This window comes from Aricia agestis, chromosome 8 (genome assembly GCF_905147365.1).
Source record: "Aricia agestis chromosome 8, ilAriAges1.1, whole genome shotgun sequence".
In the NCBI taxonomy this organism is placed as follows: domain Eukaryota; kingdom Metazoa; phylum Arthropoda; class Insecta; order Lepidoptera; family Lycaenidae; genus Aricia; species Aricia agestis.
In genome coordinates, this window is record NC_056413.1 from 15,301,231 (window position 1) to 15,320,453 (window position 19,223).

At 36.0% G+C, this 19,223-nt stretch overlaps 1 protein-coding gene across 4 annotated transcripts in view; it reads right to left on the minus strand.

Annotated features, from left to right (window-relative positions):
* Positions 1–471: 471 nt before the first annotated feature.
* The window catches only part of LOC121729596 (aquaporin AQPAe.a-like), a 95,899-nt gene continuing 77,147 nt past the window's right edge, over positions 472–19,223 (minus strand). For all 4 annotated transcript variants that reach the window (XM_042118156.1, XM_042118154.1, XM_042118157.1 and 1 more), the window contains 4 exons: positions 12,868–13,011; positions 7,915–8,124; positions 7,090–7,170; positions 472–904 (listed from right to left, as the gene is read on the minus strand). In XM_042118156.1, the coding sequence (XP_041974090.1) occupies positions 800–904; positions 7,090–7,170; positions 7,915–8,124; positions 12,868–13,011 (540 nt within the window). In that variant the 3' untranslated portion in view covers positions 472–799. The remainder of the gene's footprint in view (positions 905–7,089; positions 7,171–7,914; positions 8,125–12,867; positions 13,012–19,223) is intronic.

Consider the following 19,223-nt stretch of genomic DNA (forward strand, 5'->3'; position numbering starts at 1 on the left):
CAATCTGTGATTATAATTTATAATACAAGCTCATTGTTAGACTAAGAACAAAATATTTGAGTACTAGCAAGGAGCTTATAGTTAAAGAGTATCTAACTTCGAGATAAAATACAAACATACAACTTTGCCACGAAAAATTTCAAACGAAAAGTAAGTAATAACATAGACACAACCAAGAGTAGAAATCATCGCCAACAGAAAATCGACAATTCTTATAAAATCATTTCTAAATAGGTATATTAACAGTGTGGCAAAGAAAAATGTGGTCGTAGAACACACAGAATTTCGTTCATTGGTTCATCGAATATTGCTATTGCGATTACACATGCGACGCGACAGCAACATAGGCCTGTACGCAGGGCCCCCGTAAGGTAACTGGCGCCTGTGTGCAAAAAAAGGATTTTGGCGCCCCTGTAGGCAAATTTTTTGGGTCCTTGGTTTTGGAACCCTAAAGATGGCGATTTGGCGCCCCTAGAGGATGGCGCCTGTGTGTATTGCTCACATTGCACATATGGTAGCGGGGACCCTGCCTGTACGACAGATAGAGGCAAGCAATGAGTTAATGACCGAAATTTTAAGTGTTCCTCGACCGCACTGTATCTATTTACATTCAAACCGTACATACATAAATATAATTTCGTCAAGTTGTTTCAAATAACCAATTTTCGTATACTTAGTTTTACAAGTCCTATAAACGTTTATAGAACTCATAAAAACAAGTCATATTTAAATGTTATAGATCGTATAACAAGTCCAATAAACTTAAAGGTCTTATAAGAGTCCTATAAAGTTATAGCACTTATAAGTCGTAGGATCCGCTGTCGCCGCTCTTGCCGATGCGGAGGACGTATTTGTACACTAGACCGGCCACCACTCCACCCGTGATTGGACCCACCCAGTATACCTGGAAATAAGAAAAATAATTTCAGTTAACAAAATGCAGTCTCTAGTAAATATACATTATTGGTAACAAAATACTGTGTTGGATAGTATAAATTATGTTCTTTATTGTAGTTTGTACCATAAGTTTTGGTGGAGATTCATGGGATATCCCAAAAGGGCAAAATCTATGTCAAAATGAGGTACAATATGGCTCTTTTATATTATTTTTAACGACAATGTATTATTCTTAGATAAATGATTGGTCTCGCGCGCGCGCTCGACTAGATACCGCGCTATATAGAAAAAACAGATTGCTGAATGCGGCAAGTGCCGGCAACTCAATATTGTAGTGTGTGTAAAACAATGCACAAATATTGTTGTGTGCGTAGATAATCGGGTTGCCAGATACGTGACTGGTGCCCAATCAATGGGGAAAAATTAGTTGCTGTGGTCTTGTAATTCATTATTATTGTATAGTAAGTGCTGATTTTTCAATCACCAGATAAACTTTACCATTGGAATAAAGTCCATTCGAAAAGAATGCGATAAAATAACAACGTTGTTTAGGTCAACGAAATTAAATGGGTACAATATTGATGAGAAAACAATACAAAAACAATGGTCCTACCATTGTTTTTGTATTTTTTAAGTTTAACGAAAGTTAAGAATGAGTCATAAAAAACCGGCCAAGTGCGAGTTGGACTCGCCCATGAAGAGTTCCGCAGCAACAATAAGGTTTATAATATATGAAATTAAAAGGTTTTTGATTTATTTTTACATTTCAGTTGATTTAATGAAAGTTAATTTAAGGTTTACCATTTATGACGTATAAAAAACTACTTGCTAGATTTCGTTCAAACCAATTTTCGTTGGTAGTTTTAATAGTAATGTACATTATATATTTTTTCTAGAGTTAAAATGCCCCTACTTTAGAAATTAGAGGGGGGGGGGGGGACACACATTTTAACACTTTGGAAGAGTCTCTCTCGCAAACTATTCAGGTTAAAAAAAATTATATAAGAAACCTCAATATGATTTTTCAAAAAATTTTTTTTGTTTCAGTTGTACCTAGGGTACCCCTAAAATTTTTAATAATTTTTCCATTTTTGTATCAAAATCTTAATGCGGTTCACAGACTACATCTACTTACCAAGTTTCAATAGTATAGCTCTTATAATTTCGGAGAAAAGTGGCTGTGACATACGGACGGACAGACAGACAGACAGATAGACATGACGAATCTATAAGGGTTCCGTTTTTTGCCATTTGGCTACGGAACCCTAAAAAGCAAATGTTAAATTTGTTTTCTCATTTGTTACTGTATTGTGTACATAAAATATACTGTATTAAAGATTTTTATTTTAATATTATGATACTCATAATTCATATTTATTAATACACATTCATGATCCAGAAACTTTGAAAACTTTTTGTTCCGTTGGCGGAATGTGAACCAGCTACCCTAGCTAGAGATTTTAATGCGCTCATCTACTCAGCCACTATGTATATATAAAAAAATATAATAAATAAATAAATAAAAATCACAATCTCAGAAAAATTTGGGAATTTTTAGTTTATGGTAATTGGCAACACTGAACATCAAGCGGTACTCCAATCCGAATTTTCAGGTTTATATTATTTTTCTGTGCTTATGACGATTTATATAATATTTACTGATGGTATGTGATGCCAGTATCTTTATTGTTTCTTGTAGTGTTAAGTCTTACTACGCAACTGGCATTTTGCTACGGACGTAACTTAAAATTTCGAAAATTATCGACACGTCTACCTCACACGAAGCTTGCGGCGCGACTGGCGCGGTTACGCCCGATGTGGCGTATGATTTGTTGCCGCATTTTTCAAATACTCCGACGGTATCTAATCGTAGCGCACGCGCGAGACCAATCATTCATCTAAGGTATTATTGTAAAACTATGGACTAGGTTGGTGTTTGTGTACTTATTTACTAGCTTAATTTTTTTTAGTAACATGATTAAATTAATGGCATTACTACTTTAAACTTTCACTTAGACTAAAATTACCTCAATTTATAAACTATAATAAAGGTAAGTTAGCTAATGTTTTATAATAATAATATTATGTCTATGATTAAAGCTGCGCGTGCACTGGATCGGAATCGGAGCGTACGGAGCGTACGGATTTGTTGCTTTGTATTGATTTGTATGGTACTGCGTGCACTGGATCGGCATTTCTGCGCCTGAGACCGGAATTTATGCCGATGACGTCATCCGCAGCCGCGTCTATGGGTCAATTTATATATTTAGTGCAGAGTCAAAGCGCATCGAAACAAAGTATCAAAACTGAACATAGCAAATCCAACCTTAACTCCAAAGCGTCAACGCACACATTTCATATAATATACATTAATAACTAAATTGCCGATGCGGAATCCGAATGCAGTGGACGCCCCCATCGGCATTTCGTAAATGACGACGCTCCGTACGCTCCGATTCCGATGCAGTGGACGCGCAGCATTATCTACATTTCTAATCCTTGAGTCAGCTACATGTTTTCACAGCGTTTTACAAACATTGTTTTATTTTCAAAACATAATCTAATGGTTATACAATCTACGCTATCGCTGACAGCGTTCGATCGGAATTGTGTAGTAACTCGAATTTCGGTCGTGCGCGAGCGGGATATTTTTTGAATCGACCTTTCGAATTTCGAGGAATAAGGATCGGACCCTACACCAGGCAAAGGTGAAACATAATGATATTGTGAAAGCAGATTCATCATTTCTGATCTTCAACAGTAATTTATTTATAATATGCGTAATAACGCATAATGAAGATGCAACAGACTCTGCGATTTTCTTTCTGAATTAACAAAATATGATGAATCATAATACAAGGAGTTGTTCGCAACTTTATTGCACGGAAAATCGTTTAGCGCACTGTAATCGTATATTTTTTTAGAATAACTTTTCTATGTCCTTTTTGGGACCCAAATGGTTTGAGCGTCAGAAGGTATGGACAGACACTTTCGTACGGGCGTATATATAGTTTTGGTAAGGAGGGGTTCAATAACGTAAAAAACGGCCAAGTGCGAGTTGGAATCGCCCATGAAGGGTTCCACAATCCACCTCAGCAAATAGGTAATGTGTTTAGGAAATTAAAAGTATTTTTTAAAATTTGAATATTGGAATGTTGAATATATTATTAATTATTAAAAAAAAGTATTACGCTCCACAGTATAATAATACTTAATTATTTTTACAAGACTTGTGAAAATAATTACTTAGTAAGATGGATAGTAATGGGGGAGGTCCGGACTCCGGACCCCCAGGACCCTCCCCTTATATACGCCCATGCACTTTCGCATAACATCAGTATGGTTAACTTCAACACTAACAAAAATTGGTCAATTTAAGCTGAGTACTTATTTATTGTAACTTTAGTCTTAGTTTGATTCGAATTTCTAAGTATCATAAGTTTTAGTCAAAGCCTCTCTGGACTCTGGGTTAATACGAACGATACATATTCTGCTCAAGAATCAGCCTGGTTTCCTAATCTCGATACCTGAATGGACACACAAATGTGTATTATGGTGCATGTAGGTAGAATTTCTATCGAATTCAATAATAGGCTACTTGACCAAATTTTTTTCTTCATGCTAATCGCTTCTTAATCATTCATTTTCACAAAAAAAAAAACTAATATTTTAATATTTTACACAGTAGAAACCCATAAAAATGTTGATTGAAAAATATGCTTTATATATGGCGCCGAAAACACTGTCCGCCATAGTGTGACGTCATACGTTTTGTATTTTAAACTCTTTTTATTGAACATTTTTATGTGCTAAATGTACGAGTCTAAAAGTGCCCAAAAATTATAAAACAATTAAATAAGAAATTAGAAATCATTTGTAATGTTGAAAACTTTTGGAGAAAAGTTTTGGCCATTTCATTTCCCGTCTACAATAAATGGAGATAATATATAAAACTGATGTTTTATTTGAATTATTCAAGAAAGTATATTTTAGAAACCTTTCGAGGCTTATTCTATTTATTTATGTACAAATAAACTTACATATAACGAGCGCGATAAATAAAAGATATTAAATTAGGAGTCTGATGACATTCAAATCGGAAGTACCGCAAAAGCGTTTTCGTCAGTACAAATCCTAGGTATTTTCATAAAATCATATTTTCAAATCGACTTTATTTATCAATCATAAGCTTTTATTTGATGATAAGGGTGAAATACGGTTTCCTATGCCAATTTCTACTAGAAATATGCATTTGTTCAATGAAATTGAAAATAGATCAAGTAGCCTATTGGCCAAATGCGAGTATAAAGCAAAAATAGGCCAAAATTGTGTTTTTGTATGGGAGTCCTCCTTAATTTTTTATTTAATTTAAATATTATTAATAATTATTAAAGTACCTACACATAGTTATAATTAAGGCCTTTGTGAAAATATCAAGTGCCTACCTGTTGCCATTATTGATATCGAGCAAAAAAGACCAAAAAAATCACGTTTGTTGTATGGGAGCCCCCCTAAATATGTATTAATTAAGTAATATTATTTTGATTTTAGTATTTTTTATAGCGGCGACAACAATACGTTAATAATCTGTGAAAACTTTCGAAGTCTAGCTATAGCGGTTCTTGAGATGCAGCCTGGACTTGGGTACGGAACCCTAAAAATGGAAGTACCTTTATTCGGCAGTGGATTTTTTTAAATGTAATTTAAAAAAAAATGGTGTTGCAAGTGTCCATCGGTTGTGGTAATCGCTTTCCATCAACACAAAATTGAACATTTATAAAGGCCACGACTCACGAGGAACGACAGAGGCTTCTTTTAATCCCGATACAATTAACTCTCCTTGCCGATACCGACACGATATCGCTGGCCGCTGAGCAATTCGTCTAGGCGCAAATAGTCATTGCAGTGGCATAGTTGTATTAGATGTCAGTTTGATATATTATTATGTGACCTACCTAACCTCCCGTTAGCTCATGAAGATGGGACTTTCACTCGATCACGTGTGGATGTGTGTGTGTGTGTGTGTGTGTGTGTGTGTGTGTGTGTGTGTGTGTGTGTGTGTGTGTGTGTGTGTGTGTGTGTGTGTGTGTATGTGTGTAGCATCACATGATCACATGACACGGCAATCTCCTTTTACCGCGGAACAAAATTGTAAATTGTGTAACATTTAATTGATGGCAACTAATAATCCTTACTAATAAATGTGAAAGTTAGTCAGCTTAAGTAACACCCACCACCTAAACCACTAAACGAACGAATGTTGATGTTTCGTGGAAGATGAAACCCTTTAAATAAAATAAATAAATAAACGTTTATACCGTAATCTGGACATTACACAAAGTTCTGTACATTTAAATTTAAAAATACCACACCATACAAGTATCAGAAACACACAAACAAAAAAAAACAACAATACAAGGGGAAAATAATAATAATAACAATAAAACAAAACCTAATATGCATTTAGCTAGGCGCCAGATACAAATTGGTAGGTGGTATGATGACAATGCCCAAACTATTGAAGTGGAATCCACTCAGGTTCATGACTGTGGGCTCCACAGTCCCTGATATTCTGTGGACCCATTTTGGACGCGTTGGACAAACTATGTCTTGAGGCACACAGTAATTTAGGCACACACTTTAGTCCAATTGCATTCGATACTAGAGAATACGCAAATGTCGGAGTAGAGGACGCTACTAGTACAGTAGTAGTCGAAGTATAATAAATAATAATAACCGGGCTCCTAGCGCACTTATCACCTAATTTGTAGCAAGGAAATTCAATCATATTTAGTATTGTTTAAAACAACATTATAACTTAGTAAATATTAAGTTTGGATGTTTGTGAGCGGATGTTAGCAGTCCTTCGGCTAAACACACGATCATTGTAAACTGTATGCTTGTTTGCACTTTACTGCAAAACATTTCACTTGCAATATCAATGGATATGGAATGTGTGATTCGTTTCAAAGAAATTTATTTTGTATTTAACACGAAACATGCCCGGTTTCTAAGGTTTTTTCATAAAACTTTATCCATCTATTCAACAGCATGCATGACTGGTTTTCTACAAATATCTTTATCTTGACGTGATTCAATGAAAAGCGCAGGTGAAGTTATCTAAACTTTAGTCCAAAAACTTTAGAAGCCGAGGATGAGCCAGAATTTTAAATAAACTTTACAGTAACTTACCCAGTGCGAGGTCCAGTTGCCCATGACAAGTGCGGGGCCCAACGACCGCGCCGGGTTCATGCTCGACCCGGAGAACGGGATCTGGAAATACCATAAGAAAATGTTCACAACTATAACCCTACAGAAATCAATATGTCAGCTGGGTTATTTGTGATAACCCAGCTAACATATTCATTTCTTTCTATAGTCAAAGTTTACCTCATTAATTACATCGGGTCAGCAGTTAAATAACTCAAATGACTAGAATATGTTGACTAGAATATGTCCTTAACTTCGTTGCTTCAAAAGTTTATCACCCGGAAAGAATACATTTTAGCGAGAAAAATTATCCGGTTTCTACAACAGCTGTGTAGCCAAGATTATCTAGAACCGCACGGTTATCCGAGATAAAAAGCCGCCAGCAGTATTACGACCTGCAAACCTTTAAGAAGAGAGCGTATTTCCCTTCGAGTATTTCCTCTTAAAAAGTCAGCAACGGACCTGCACCTCTTCTGATATTGCGAGTGTCCATGGGTGACGCCTGACGGTAGTTGCTTTATATCAGGCGACGAGTTTACTCGTTTGCTTTCATTTTATAAAAAAAAAAAAAAAAAACTATCCGATGTAGTGTAGCCAGGATCGACAGTGGTAACAGGTAACACAAACTAGATTTCTTATACCTACAGCAAACAGAATCACGTTGTCAATTTTAGCATTTGCACTGTAGTCTGTACTGCACTAAAAATTCATCTCTAACTTTTTTCTTCCTTGAAGGCAGGTCGTCGTAGCCCTACGTCACTGCGACTTATGAGGATCTATTGTGATTTGTGACTATCTGTAACTTACACAAGCAGCATGGCAGGCGGTGATGCTGAGACCAATGGCGAGCGGCGCGGAGCCCTTGAGGTCGTTGCGGCGCGCGTCGCAGACACCCTGCACAACCAGCACGAGGATAAACGTGATGAGAGCCTCCACCAGCACCGCTTGACCGTCGGTCACACCGGCTCCGGGCAGCGTCATACCGAACGAATTGACACTGGCATCAGGGATCGCCAACTGGAAAATTACATGATCATGATTGTGAACCAAGCAAATAAAATGTTGGAGTCACCAATGTGGGATCTTCTGATCGAGGGAGGCGGTATGTCTGGTCAAGGCAAAGCCTATATTATATTATTATTGATTGCAGCTGTAGTATATAATAAAACTTCGATAGCTTGATGCAGGATTATGGCGTTAGTTGGCTCGTCGCAATTATGACATGAACATCTCATCGCCGAAGCGAATTGTAATCATATGATCACAATTTGTTTCGGAGAATAAAGATAAATTAGAATTTCACATCGTTCGGAATTTTAGTAGAGTTAACTCTACCAGCCTAAGCACAGAATATATTATATTAGTTGTACCAAGTCTAAGTACCATGCCACACGATGCGGTGCGGCGCTTGACCGGTGCCGCTCCGGTTTCCTACATATAAAAATGTATGGTATAGCACACGGCGCCGTTCGGTGCACTCCGGCGCTGCACCGTACGCGCACCGGAATCGAGACGAGGCGGGGAGGGGTTTATGTATTGGTGGAGCTCGAGTCCGTCGCTGCTAGTGCTACAGTACTGCAAAACTGTAGTCCGGCGAGATGACCTTCGATGCGGCACCGCACCGCGTCGTGTGGCATGGCTGTTATTCATTCGCAAGTAGATGAGTCACCCGCAACTCCGTTGCGCCAAAATTCGTTTATCGCGCGGGAACCGTACATTTTCCGGGATGAAAAGTGTCCTATGTCCATTCCCGTGACCCAAAGTATCTCCATATAAAATTTTAGAACAATCGGTTCAGCGGTTTGGACGTGAAGAGGCAACAGACAGACACACTTTAGAGTTTAGCATTTGTAATATTAGTAAGTATACTGTATAGTATTAGTAAGTATAGTAACACCTCCGTGGTCTAGTGGTTAAGAGCGTGGTTCTCGACTCGGAGGTCGTGGGTTCGGTTCCCGCGTTGGAAACATGTTATTTCCAAATTCCAAGTTTAGTTAGGACAATGCAGGCTGATCACCTGATTGTCTGACAAGTATAAAGATGATCCATGCGTCGGATGGGCATGTAAAAAGTCGGTCCTACGCCTGATCTCTCGCCAGTCGAATCGGTCTTCCGTCCCACTGGGTTATGAGAGTGAAGGAATTATAGAGAGTGCTCTTGTGTACTGCGCACACACTTGAGCATTATAAAATTACTCCTGCGTAAACCTGGCCTGGTTTCAATGAAACCGGCCATCGTCACCGAAACCGGTGTGGGGAGTATTGTTATTATTAAGTAATATATGCAAGAACGGCGCAGTAAGCTGGTGATGATGATGATGATCTATTAGTATACCCCCAATAAAACTACAATCTACTTCGGGCAATATACAATATGCGCACGTGTTATAACAATGTCTGGTCTAGTATGTTAGTGTCGCAACAAGACCTAAACCTGTCTACACGACCTAAGTCACACCTGAGCACTAAGTCCTGACTTTATACCTAATAGGTATGTCATTTAATTTTATTGTGCACAGTAGAGGTGGTACTTAATAATTTATTTTTTATAAGATGTAAACATAATATTATTATAATTGTAGCCTGTAGGTATTCTTTAGAAAGCTACTTTTACAGAAGACATGAATTTTTATTACACAGCGTATGCTTTATAAAATATTAAATAATAAAAGAAATAACCCGTTGACTACCGCATATATTTATGAAAGAAAGAAACACTCAAAGATGGAATTTAGGTGTGTTATATTTAACACAATATCTAAATTCCATCTTTCAGTGTTTAACGGCTTCTTTAGAAAAACTCAAAACATTTGAAACAATTAACCCGTCAAATGCCACATGAAAGTTTTCACCAATTCAAACAACGAACTCACTCTCCAGTGGCTAGCTCTAACATCAATCAGTCTAAAACACTGATTGACTTTTACGTAACATAGTAACTGGTCATCTCCAGTCCTTGATAATTAAAACACGACTATCTGATATAATATTGAGTACAGTCGTGATCGATCAACAGAGCGCCTCACGCTGAGTGCTTTGACGTAAAATGTCGTATCTCCACCTTTGACTTCATATGTCATGGTTTTATTATTGATATTTTTTATTCGGAGAGGTAAATTGGCTTTTCTCATCATAGATATAAATTAGATATAAATTTTAAATATAAATAGATATAAATTTTAATTTTTAACCTTATAATGATCTAATCTACGTGTTTTTAAAATAAGGGTAAAAAAGTTGGTAAATCGGTTTAAACTTTATATGGGTTACTCATTTTATTTAATAAAATTTTTGCAGTGCAGAGCACTTGATCATAATTCATAGGTTTGATCTGTCGTCGTGTTAACAATGATTCGTTTAACAATGCATCCCGTTTAAGAGCGAGACTCTTTCTTTTGTGCTCCAATTTTCTATTTATACTCTTTGGTGTCAAGGTAAGTGACAGTCACGGACAGAGGTGTAGAAGTAACCTATAATATATTACTAACTATATATTAACTCACACTAGTACTCTTAAGGAGAAATTGCACTAGTGCGACACTACACGACGCGGCACTTCCATAGTAGGTAAATCACTAAAATCATCAGTTTTTTTTAATCGTCAGTTCTATGACAGTGAAGTCGTCGCATCCTATCGTGTCGCACTAGTGTGTTGCCTTTAAATTAGAAAATTATGTAAAATTTGGTCTCAAGGACATTTATAAATCACAAATCCCTAAAAGGACTAAGAATGCTGACAAGCGTATTCCTTGTAAACATAATTTACTTAAATAACATAAAATTATGAAATAATTACAATAACCGTAAATGGTGTTGGTATGAAAATTATTTTCATTTTATGACAACTTGGAATTTCAAATGCAACTGTGTAAGTGTTTATATTACTTTTATCTGAAATTACCGCAATAAAATAAGATTTAATTAAATTTTTTTTTAACTTCGTTATTTTATCACTAAATCATTATTTATATCCATTCTAAGCATGTATTTTTTTATATATATGCGATTGATTGTACTGTCGGTTCTTGGTGGAAATTCATGTTGAACACTGATAAAACACAATCTTTCGTGCACTTTTTCTACTATATTAAGATATATATAGGCAACGTAGTTTCTTCGTTCGACTTTCAAAAAGTGTATCATGATACCCATTTTGAATAAATAGATAGGTATTTTATTTTATTCTTTTTATAACTATATATTTTAACAAAAAAACATGACCGGTTTCGAAATACATTATCGTTAGGTGTAATTTTTGAGATTGTAACAAACCACAGCTTGATTTACCGCTAGGTATAATTAATTAATTAGGTACACTTGAATTCACTTGATAGGTACTGCACTACTAAGTTTTAAAAACAGCAGGATAAAAATCATCTTACATCGCAGTTGATGGGTTAATTAAAAGAGGTTTTTTTTTGCAATTTTAAATTCCTAAAAGCGATTTATGACAACGTAAACAGAATAAAATAACTTGTAATAGTATAAGATACGGATTAAAATAACTCAGATACTTAAAGCTTACTTAAGTATTTAATGAGCCTCTTGGCCTTACTCGGATCATACCATACTGAGAGGATCTATTTGCGGATCTCTAATTACTGATTCCTAAACATTTCATTTAAATTAATCTTTATTGTATCACTTTTTGCTCGCTTTCCAGTTTTCTATGCAAATTTCTAGTAAAGTTTTTTAATATTGATGAGGCTTACACCAAGGTAAAGGTTGCAATTACGATATTGAAATACTGGGTCTTGAAATAGTAAAGTAGTATTAAGGCCATTCCCTGAGCACACAACCTTAACCATACATTTGCCGCGTTGCCGAGATCGCACCAAAATCCTATTTTTTTACTTATCTTAGTACAAAATTGACCTAAAAAAATTAAACGGCAAATATTTAGTTACTGAAATTGTCGATCTATTGGCGTGTGTTTCAAATAAACGAAATTTGTAAATCCCCCTAGGGATACTGAATGTATGCTTGAATTTAAATAAATTGGTATTACTTTGGAAGCTGATATCATGAGTATAATAAACAAAAATAGGAAATTAATAACGAAGAAAGGAATGTTCATATGCTGAAGATTATTGCTGTATTTTTAATAATATAATTTTGTAGCTTTCAAGTTATGAGTTAATAAGACTAAAAACGGTAAATTACGGCATCTCCGTAGGGGGAGCGTCTTAATTTATAATGCTACTTTGGGTGACATGACGCTTGCGATTTCTTTACATGTAAAGTCGTATAAAATATTGTGTCGAATTTCATTATTTCTGCTTTTGGCATCGTAACTCACTGATTTTCATCTTTTTTTGTGTTCTTCTTAGCTAATTCATCATCATCAGCTGGCTAACCTAACTCTAGGTTCTGTTTTTTTTTAAATATTTTGTTTAAATAATATTTATTTTGATTGCAGGGTAATGAAGGTAGTTTCCGTGTAATATAAAAACCTATAATAAAATACAATACTCTATGGTGTAGGGAACTTAAATATAATTATATAAAAAAAAACAATAGTTCCGCGATAAGATATTTTTATCACAGAAACATAAAGATCTAAAGATTTCGTGCCTGTCATGTATTCTATAAAAGAATGCAATGTAATATAGTTTTTTAACTAAAATTATATAAACAAAGTTATTATAACTTTATTTACATAATTTTAGTTAAAAAATATAAATAAAAAATGCGAATCGATGTTTGTCGGGGTCGATCTGGACCCCATCATCGTGGGGTCTACTCAAACCCCAACACTCACCCGTATGAAGGCTGCCCCAGCGACGGCGCCGAGCGCCTGCACGACGATGTAGAACACCGCCTTCAGCAGCTTGATGTCGCCCGCCGCCAGCAGCCCGCACGTCACGGCGGGGTTTATATGACCCCCAGACACGTGGCCGATACCCTGGAGAAGAACAAGACTGTGGTTAATATCACCATTGACTAACATCTTTACTAACACACATTTTGCAAATAAAGAAATTGAATTGAATTGGCTTTCTATAATGATGGGTCGTTTGGTAGGGACGGGTATGTTCAATATTCATGTAACTCCTATGATACAGGGATGTAAGTAGCAGGACATAAGTAGTGCTATGGTATAATGGTTACGAGAGGGAGGGAAATTGTTTTCAACCCTATGGAATTTTTTGACAATAGCGGTTACAAGTTGGTCAGCCGTATGAGGAACTCTAACTACGACAAGCTTGTTATCTTACTTAACTAGTCAGTCCGATATTTTAGTTACTTTCTGCAATGTATTAACTTAACTCCTGCCTTGTAGAATGTATGGTTGCCTGGAAGAGATCGCTTATAGTTGCAAGGCTGCCCTTGTCCACATTTAGGTATGTCTTAGTTTTTAAGTATTTTAAGTCTCCGTTTGTATGCCCATGTGTTTATATATCTGAGATATTTCAGTTATACAGCGTCATGTTGTGTACTTTTAGTTCTTTTTTTTTATGAAATAAGGGGGCAAACGAGCAAACGGGTCACCTGATGGAAAGCAACTTCCGTCGCCCATGGACACTCGCAGCATCAGAAGAGCTGCAAGTGCGTTGCCGGCCTTTTAAGATGGAATAGGGTAATAGGGGAGGGTAGGGAAGGGAAGGGAAGGGAATAGTTGAGGGTAGGGAAGGGAATAGGGTAGGGGTTAGGGGATTGGGCCTCCGGTAAACTCACTCACTCGGCGAAACGCAGCGCAAGCGCTGTTTCACGCCGGTTTTCTGTGAGAACGTGGTATTTCTCCGGTCGAGCCGGCCCATTCGTGCCGAAGCATGGCTCTCCCACGTATACATCGTAGTTCGCTCTACATGTACCATAATAGTGTTAGAAGTAGAGCGAACTACTTGTAACACGACTTTGTGTTGTTTGTTCTGTGCTTGTAGTTTGTACTAATATGTATTCTATTTCTGTGACTACATGGGCGTACCCAGGTTCTGGGCTAGGGGGGGGGGGGGCAAATTACCCAGGTTCTTGGCCAGGGGGGGGGGGGCAAATTACACAGATTCTGGGCCAGGGGGGGCAAATCAGATTTTTTTTAAGCTAGTTGTTTATAAAGAATAAAAAATTAATAATTTTTAGTTGTATTGCAAACAAATGGCAAAAATTCGTTATTTTTATAGATGAAATACTAGATAATATACTTAGTAGGGACGTCAACATGATCCAGGGGGGGGGGGCAGCTGCCCCCCCCCCTGCCCCCCCCTCGGTACGCCCATGTGACTCTACATGCTACTACATGAACATATTGTTTAACCTTAGTGTGGCTATAGGGTTAAAACATGTAGAGAACTAAGGCATGTCCATAAAACAAATAAAGTTCATTGCAATCAGTTCAGGTGCATATTCATTTGCATTAACATAATATTTCAGTTCGAGTTATCTAAAACTAAAGTTATCTTGGAGTATAATTTATTGGAAACCGACTATAGAATAAAGTACTCAACATTAACCTACAGTGTTATATTATGTGCTAACAGACTTGTAAATCTTTGAATAGTTCACACCGAGCTAGTTCGCGAACCAAATGATAAGTCGTGCATCGTGCCTCATCACTTATACTTTAATCTTGTTCACCTCTTTACTTTATTAATGAAACATCCAAATGGCACTTTAATACAGAGTGTAACATAGTCCATACTTAATATTATAAATGCGAAAGTGTGTCTGTCTGTCTGTCTGTCTGTTACATCTTCACGCTCAAACCGCTGAACCAATTTTGCTGAAATTTGGCATGGACATACTTTGAGACCCGGGAAAGGACATAGGATACTTTTTATCCCGGAAAAATGTACGGTTCCCGCGCGATAAACTAATTTGGCGCAACAGAGTTGCGGGCATCATCTAGTCACTAATAAGTATACTAATAGTATAAGAGGATATTTTGTCATTGTCTGATACGGCAGATTTTTTATACGAGCCACAAACATGTTATGGTTTCTCAAACCAGAATTATTTAAAACTAAACCGTACATTTTTCCGGGATAAAAACTATCCTATGTCCTTTCTCGGGACTCAAAGTATCTCCATGCCAAATTTCAGCAAAATCGGTTCAGCGGTTTGGACGTGAAGAGGTAACAGATAGACTGACAGACAGACGCATTTATAATATTAGTATGTATCGATTAGTATGGATTTGAATTTCAAAATGGTTTAAATTCACGCGGGCCACTATGATAAATGTCCCAGTGGGCCGCAGGTTGAGTATAGCTGGTCTAAGCAAAATGGGCAATATTTTTATACTATAAATAATAATAATTGGTTAGTGAGGGTAGGAGCTACTAGAGGTAGTTTTCAGATTTTTAAATAATTTTTTAAACAATTTTACAACAGATTTATTCAAGCTCTTTAGCAAATCTTATAATCAGGATAAATTGAGTATGTCAAGTCGTTTGTTTAGTTAAAGTATACAATCGTTTAGTAGATTGGTCTGTCATAGAATAAAGGCAGCGCTAATGACTCGACAGGCAGCAGGCTGGTATGAAAAAGATTAATCGCCGGTAAAATCTTAGCCATCGGCTAGCCAGCTATTAATTAGCCGCTAAAAAGATTTATGGATAGGAACACGAAAGTCAACGCGTCTATCGTATATGATTTTAATGCTCCCATGACCTAGAAGCACTAACTAGATTTTTAGATCCAATCATGATCATCATCATCACAGGTCAAAACTGACATCGTAAATTGGTGCCAGTGGCCAGTTATTTTATAGGGCGCCGAATAGTCTCCATAAGTGAAAATACAGGCAAAATTGATTACGCACCTACTTAGCAGTTTATGTATCGTGGGAAGTTCTCTAAATAAGTTGCTTGAGTGTGCGAATTACATAATGTTACGGTAAAAAGGATATTCGAGCATTTTGGAAAATGTCTGGACTTTTTCTATACTGGGTCATGATTAAAAAACTTAAAATTGAGCTAAAGCACTGATTATTACAATAATAGAGATAACGTAACTGCTATTTTACAGATACATAAAAACAATGGCAAGATGCTACAGAAACCTTAAAAAATCTCATGTTAGTTAAAGTCTCTAACTGTTGATGCCATAACTTTAGTGTGTTACAAACACACTAAAGTAAATAGAACAGCCGCAGTTTCAATGTAATGCCACATTAATTAAGACAAATTTAGTCCCAAAAGGTTTTAAAGATCAGGCAAGTTCATCTGACAAAGCCGCTGCAAAGGTCGGGCCATGAGATTTGTTCGATATTTGAATATGTTCACATAGAACTAAAGCATTCTACAGTTACTAAAGTTACATATAATATAATTTAAAGATTTAAATATTATTATAATTTCAGTAGTAATACAAATATAGCGTGGCATGCCCTAAACCTTTTAGGTAAGTTAAAGAAATTTGAAATAAACAAGAAATTTTAAGACCATGTGCCAAAGCAATATTTATTTCTTATGGTTTTATTATTATTTTAAATGAAGTCTTTTTGTTTTCTAACCATGTGCCCTAATTAGAGGTTCTTTACATAAAATTATAGCTGAAGGCTCTGTTTCCTATATTTAAGTACATTATAGTTTGTTTAATTGATTTGGCAACTAGTATCTAGACACTAAAGCAGTCGCCCTACGTTTCATGTTTGCCGACAACATGTATGAGCAATGCCCCGCACATGTAGGGCCATGCGTGCCCTACGGTCAGCGAACGATCAAGGGCGCCTACAATCCCTACATGACTTGAGTTATGAGCGGAAAGCGAATGATAATAGAGCAAAGAAAGTTTGAGTATTATGATGAAACATCCAATCATTGGCAATTTTTAATAATGCAGAAACATCCGATTAATTACCTTGGCATTCCTAGTATTCTCAAACGAAGATCTATGTTTCCAATAATGGTATTTAGATGATTGGGTAGTTGGCCCTATATAATAATATTAATATACTATGACTTATTTTTATGTATAATATATATTATCTAACTAGCGAAAATACTAAAATACATAATACATAGTAATATTTTGTTAAAAATGTTTTATTGCTAGATTCTTTTATTTATATTTTCCTAGTTTCGTTTCTTGCATCGCAATTTATGTACGGTATTTTGTATTCAATGTTCGTAATGTTATGTATATTTTGTATAATATTTAGTGACAGTGATGTATAGTCATTTATAAATAGCTGATAGAAGTAAATCATTATACATTCAAATTATTAACGGCAGTTACATACGAATCACCTTTTTTATATTACGCAGTATAAAATAACATTTAAGTGTTTCGTTTTGGGAATATCTATGAGCTACGTGACTGGAGATCTAACTAAAAATATATTTTAGTAGCTTCTAGCTATATTTTGGTAAAAATTAAATAATATAATAATATATATGGACACCACGTCAATACCTGAAGAAATTGTGTTACGGATACCAGACAACAGAAATATATTTAATAATTTTATACTATACATATATATAAGATTTTTATTATACGATACACATATTTAATACACATCCATGACATATCCATGAACTTTGAAAATTTTTTTGTTCCGTCGACGGGATTCGAACCCGCAGTAGTATTTTAAGTATATTTTTTTCCTCAAACTATCACGCCCGCATTGCATGACATCTCGTTCTTCAAGCATGAGCCTGAAAATTAGATTTGATTTGATGACACAACGCTCTAATTTTTTGTTCTGTTAACGAGAGGAGTATCTTTAGATATCACCTTTAGGACTCTCTTATATTATTTCTTTTTCTACCTATAAGCACTGTTTAATATATTTTCTAGAATCTAGCACTCGTCTTCTCTTATAACTTGCACCACGCGCTAACGGTAGCGCAACATGTTCGGAAACGCTGACACGCGCCGGATATAGGCTACATTACGGTGGTTAGGCAATCTATTGATATAATATGTAATACCTTATCACGATACACAAAATATCGCCTAACGTAAATAAATGAAAGTGTACTGAGAACTAATATTTTAGCTTTTGACCATTATTACATTTTACGTTGGCAGGTGTACAATAATAAGTAATAATACTTTAGGGTGTGTACGTGTTCCCTTGTAAAGAGTTCACTGTGAAAGTAGCAGCGCTGAAAGACCAAAATTTTTTTTCACTTTTGTATGAGGAAACACGTGGCGCTGGGGCTCTTGCCCATACAAAAGTGAAAAAAAAAATTGATCTTTCAGCGCTGCTACTTTCACAGTCAACTCTTTACAAGGAACACGTAGACACCCTAAAGTATTGTCACATATTTTTGTTACACCCTGTATATTATTTGAAACTTTCCTGAAACATTAATTGTAAGCTTTGTAAGTTTAAATTAAATATTAATTAAAAACTGTTCTAAGTATTAATTAAAGCCTGTGAAGCCTTTTCAAATAATGATTTTCTAATTGGTGAGTCTATAATGTTATTCCCATTGTGTTTTGAGCGGGATCCAAGTTCTGTGTCTGGATAAAGAAAACGATCGGGAGATCTGCCGTGAGCCAAAATCTTTTCGTTTTCGCTTCGTTATAGAATCGTCAACGAAAATGTATGGAATTGACATAAGCGTTCGTTAATATGACGTTGACGTTCGACTCGTCTAATGTGAATTCCATACATTTTGATCGGCGATTCTATAACGAAGCGAAAACGAAAAAGTTTCGGCTAAATGGCCAGGTATAAATTACGATGGATGTGTGATGAGCTTCCAAGTCAGTTTCATGCAATATCAGTCGAGTATCGAGTACGGAGTACCTTTATTTTTATGTTGTATCTCGAATATTATGTTATCAGACGATGAGGGATCATCTCTACGTGAGGTTATATTCATCCATCAAAATATTGTAGCAATTGATTTTATAACATCAAAATTAATACGATATTCGAATGATTATGATCGATTGGTTGAAATTGATGGAGCATGTACTGTGATTATAATTAATATCCCTGGTCAAAAGGGCTTAAGTTTAGACGTGACGCGAAGGACAAATATTCGTGAAAAATATTTGATTTGGTAATATGTTATCGAAGTCTTTACCACAGATTACTCAAGGGTAGTATTTAATCGAGTGACTGTAAATTACAGTTTTAGGTGTCAAAATTACTAAATTTGGGTTACAGAATTACTATTTGAGCGACTGAGAATGAGTGACGAGAAATTAACAGAA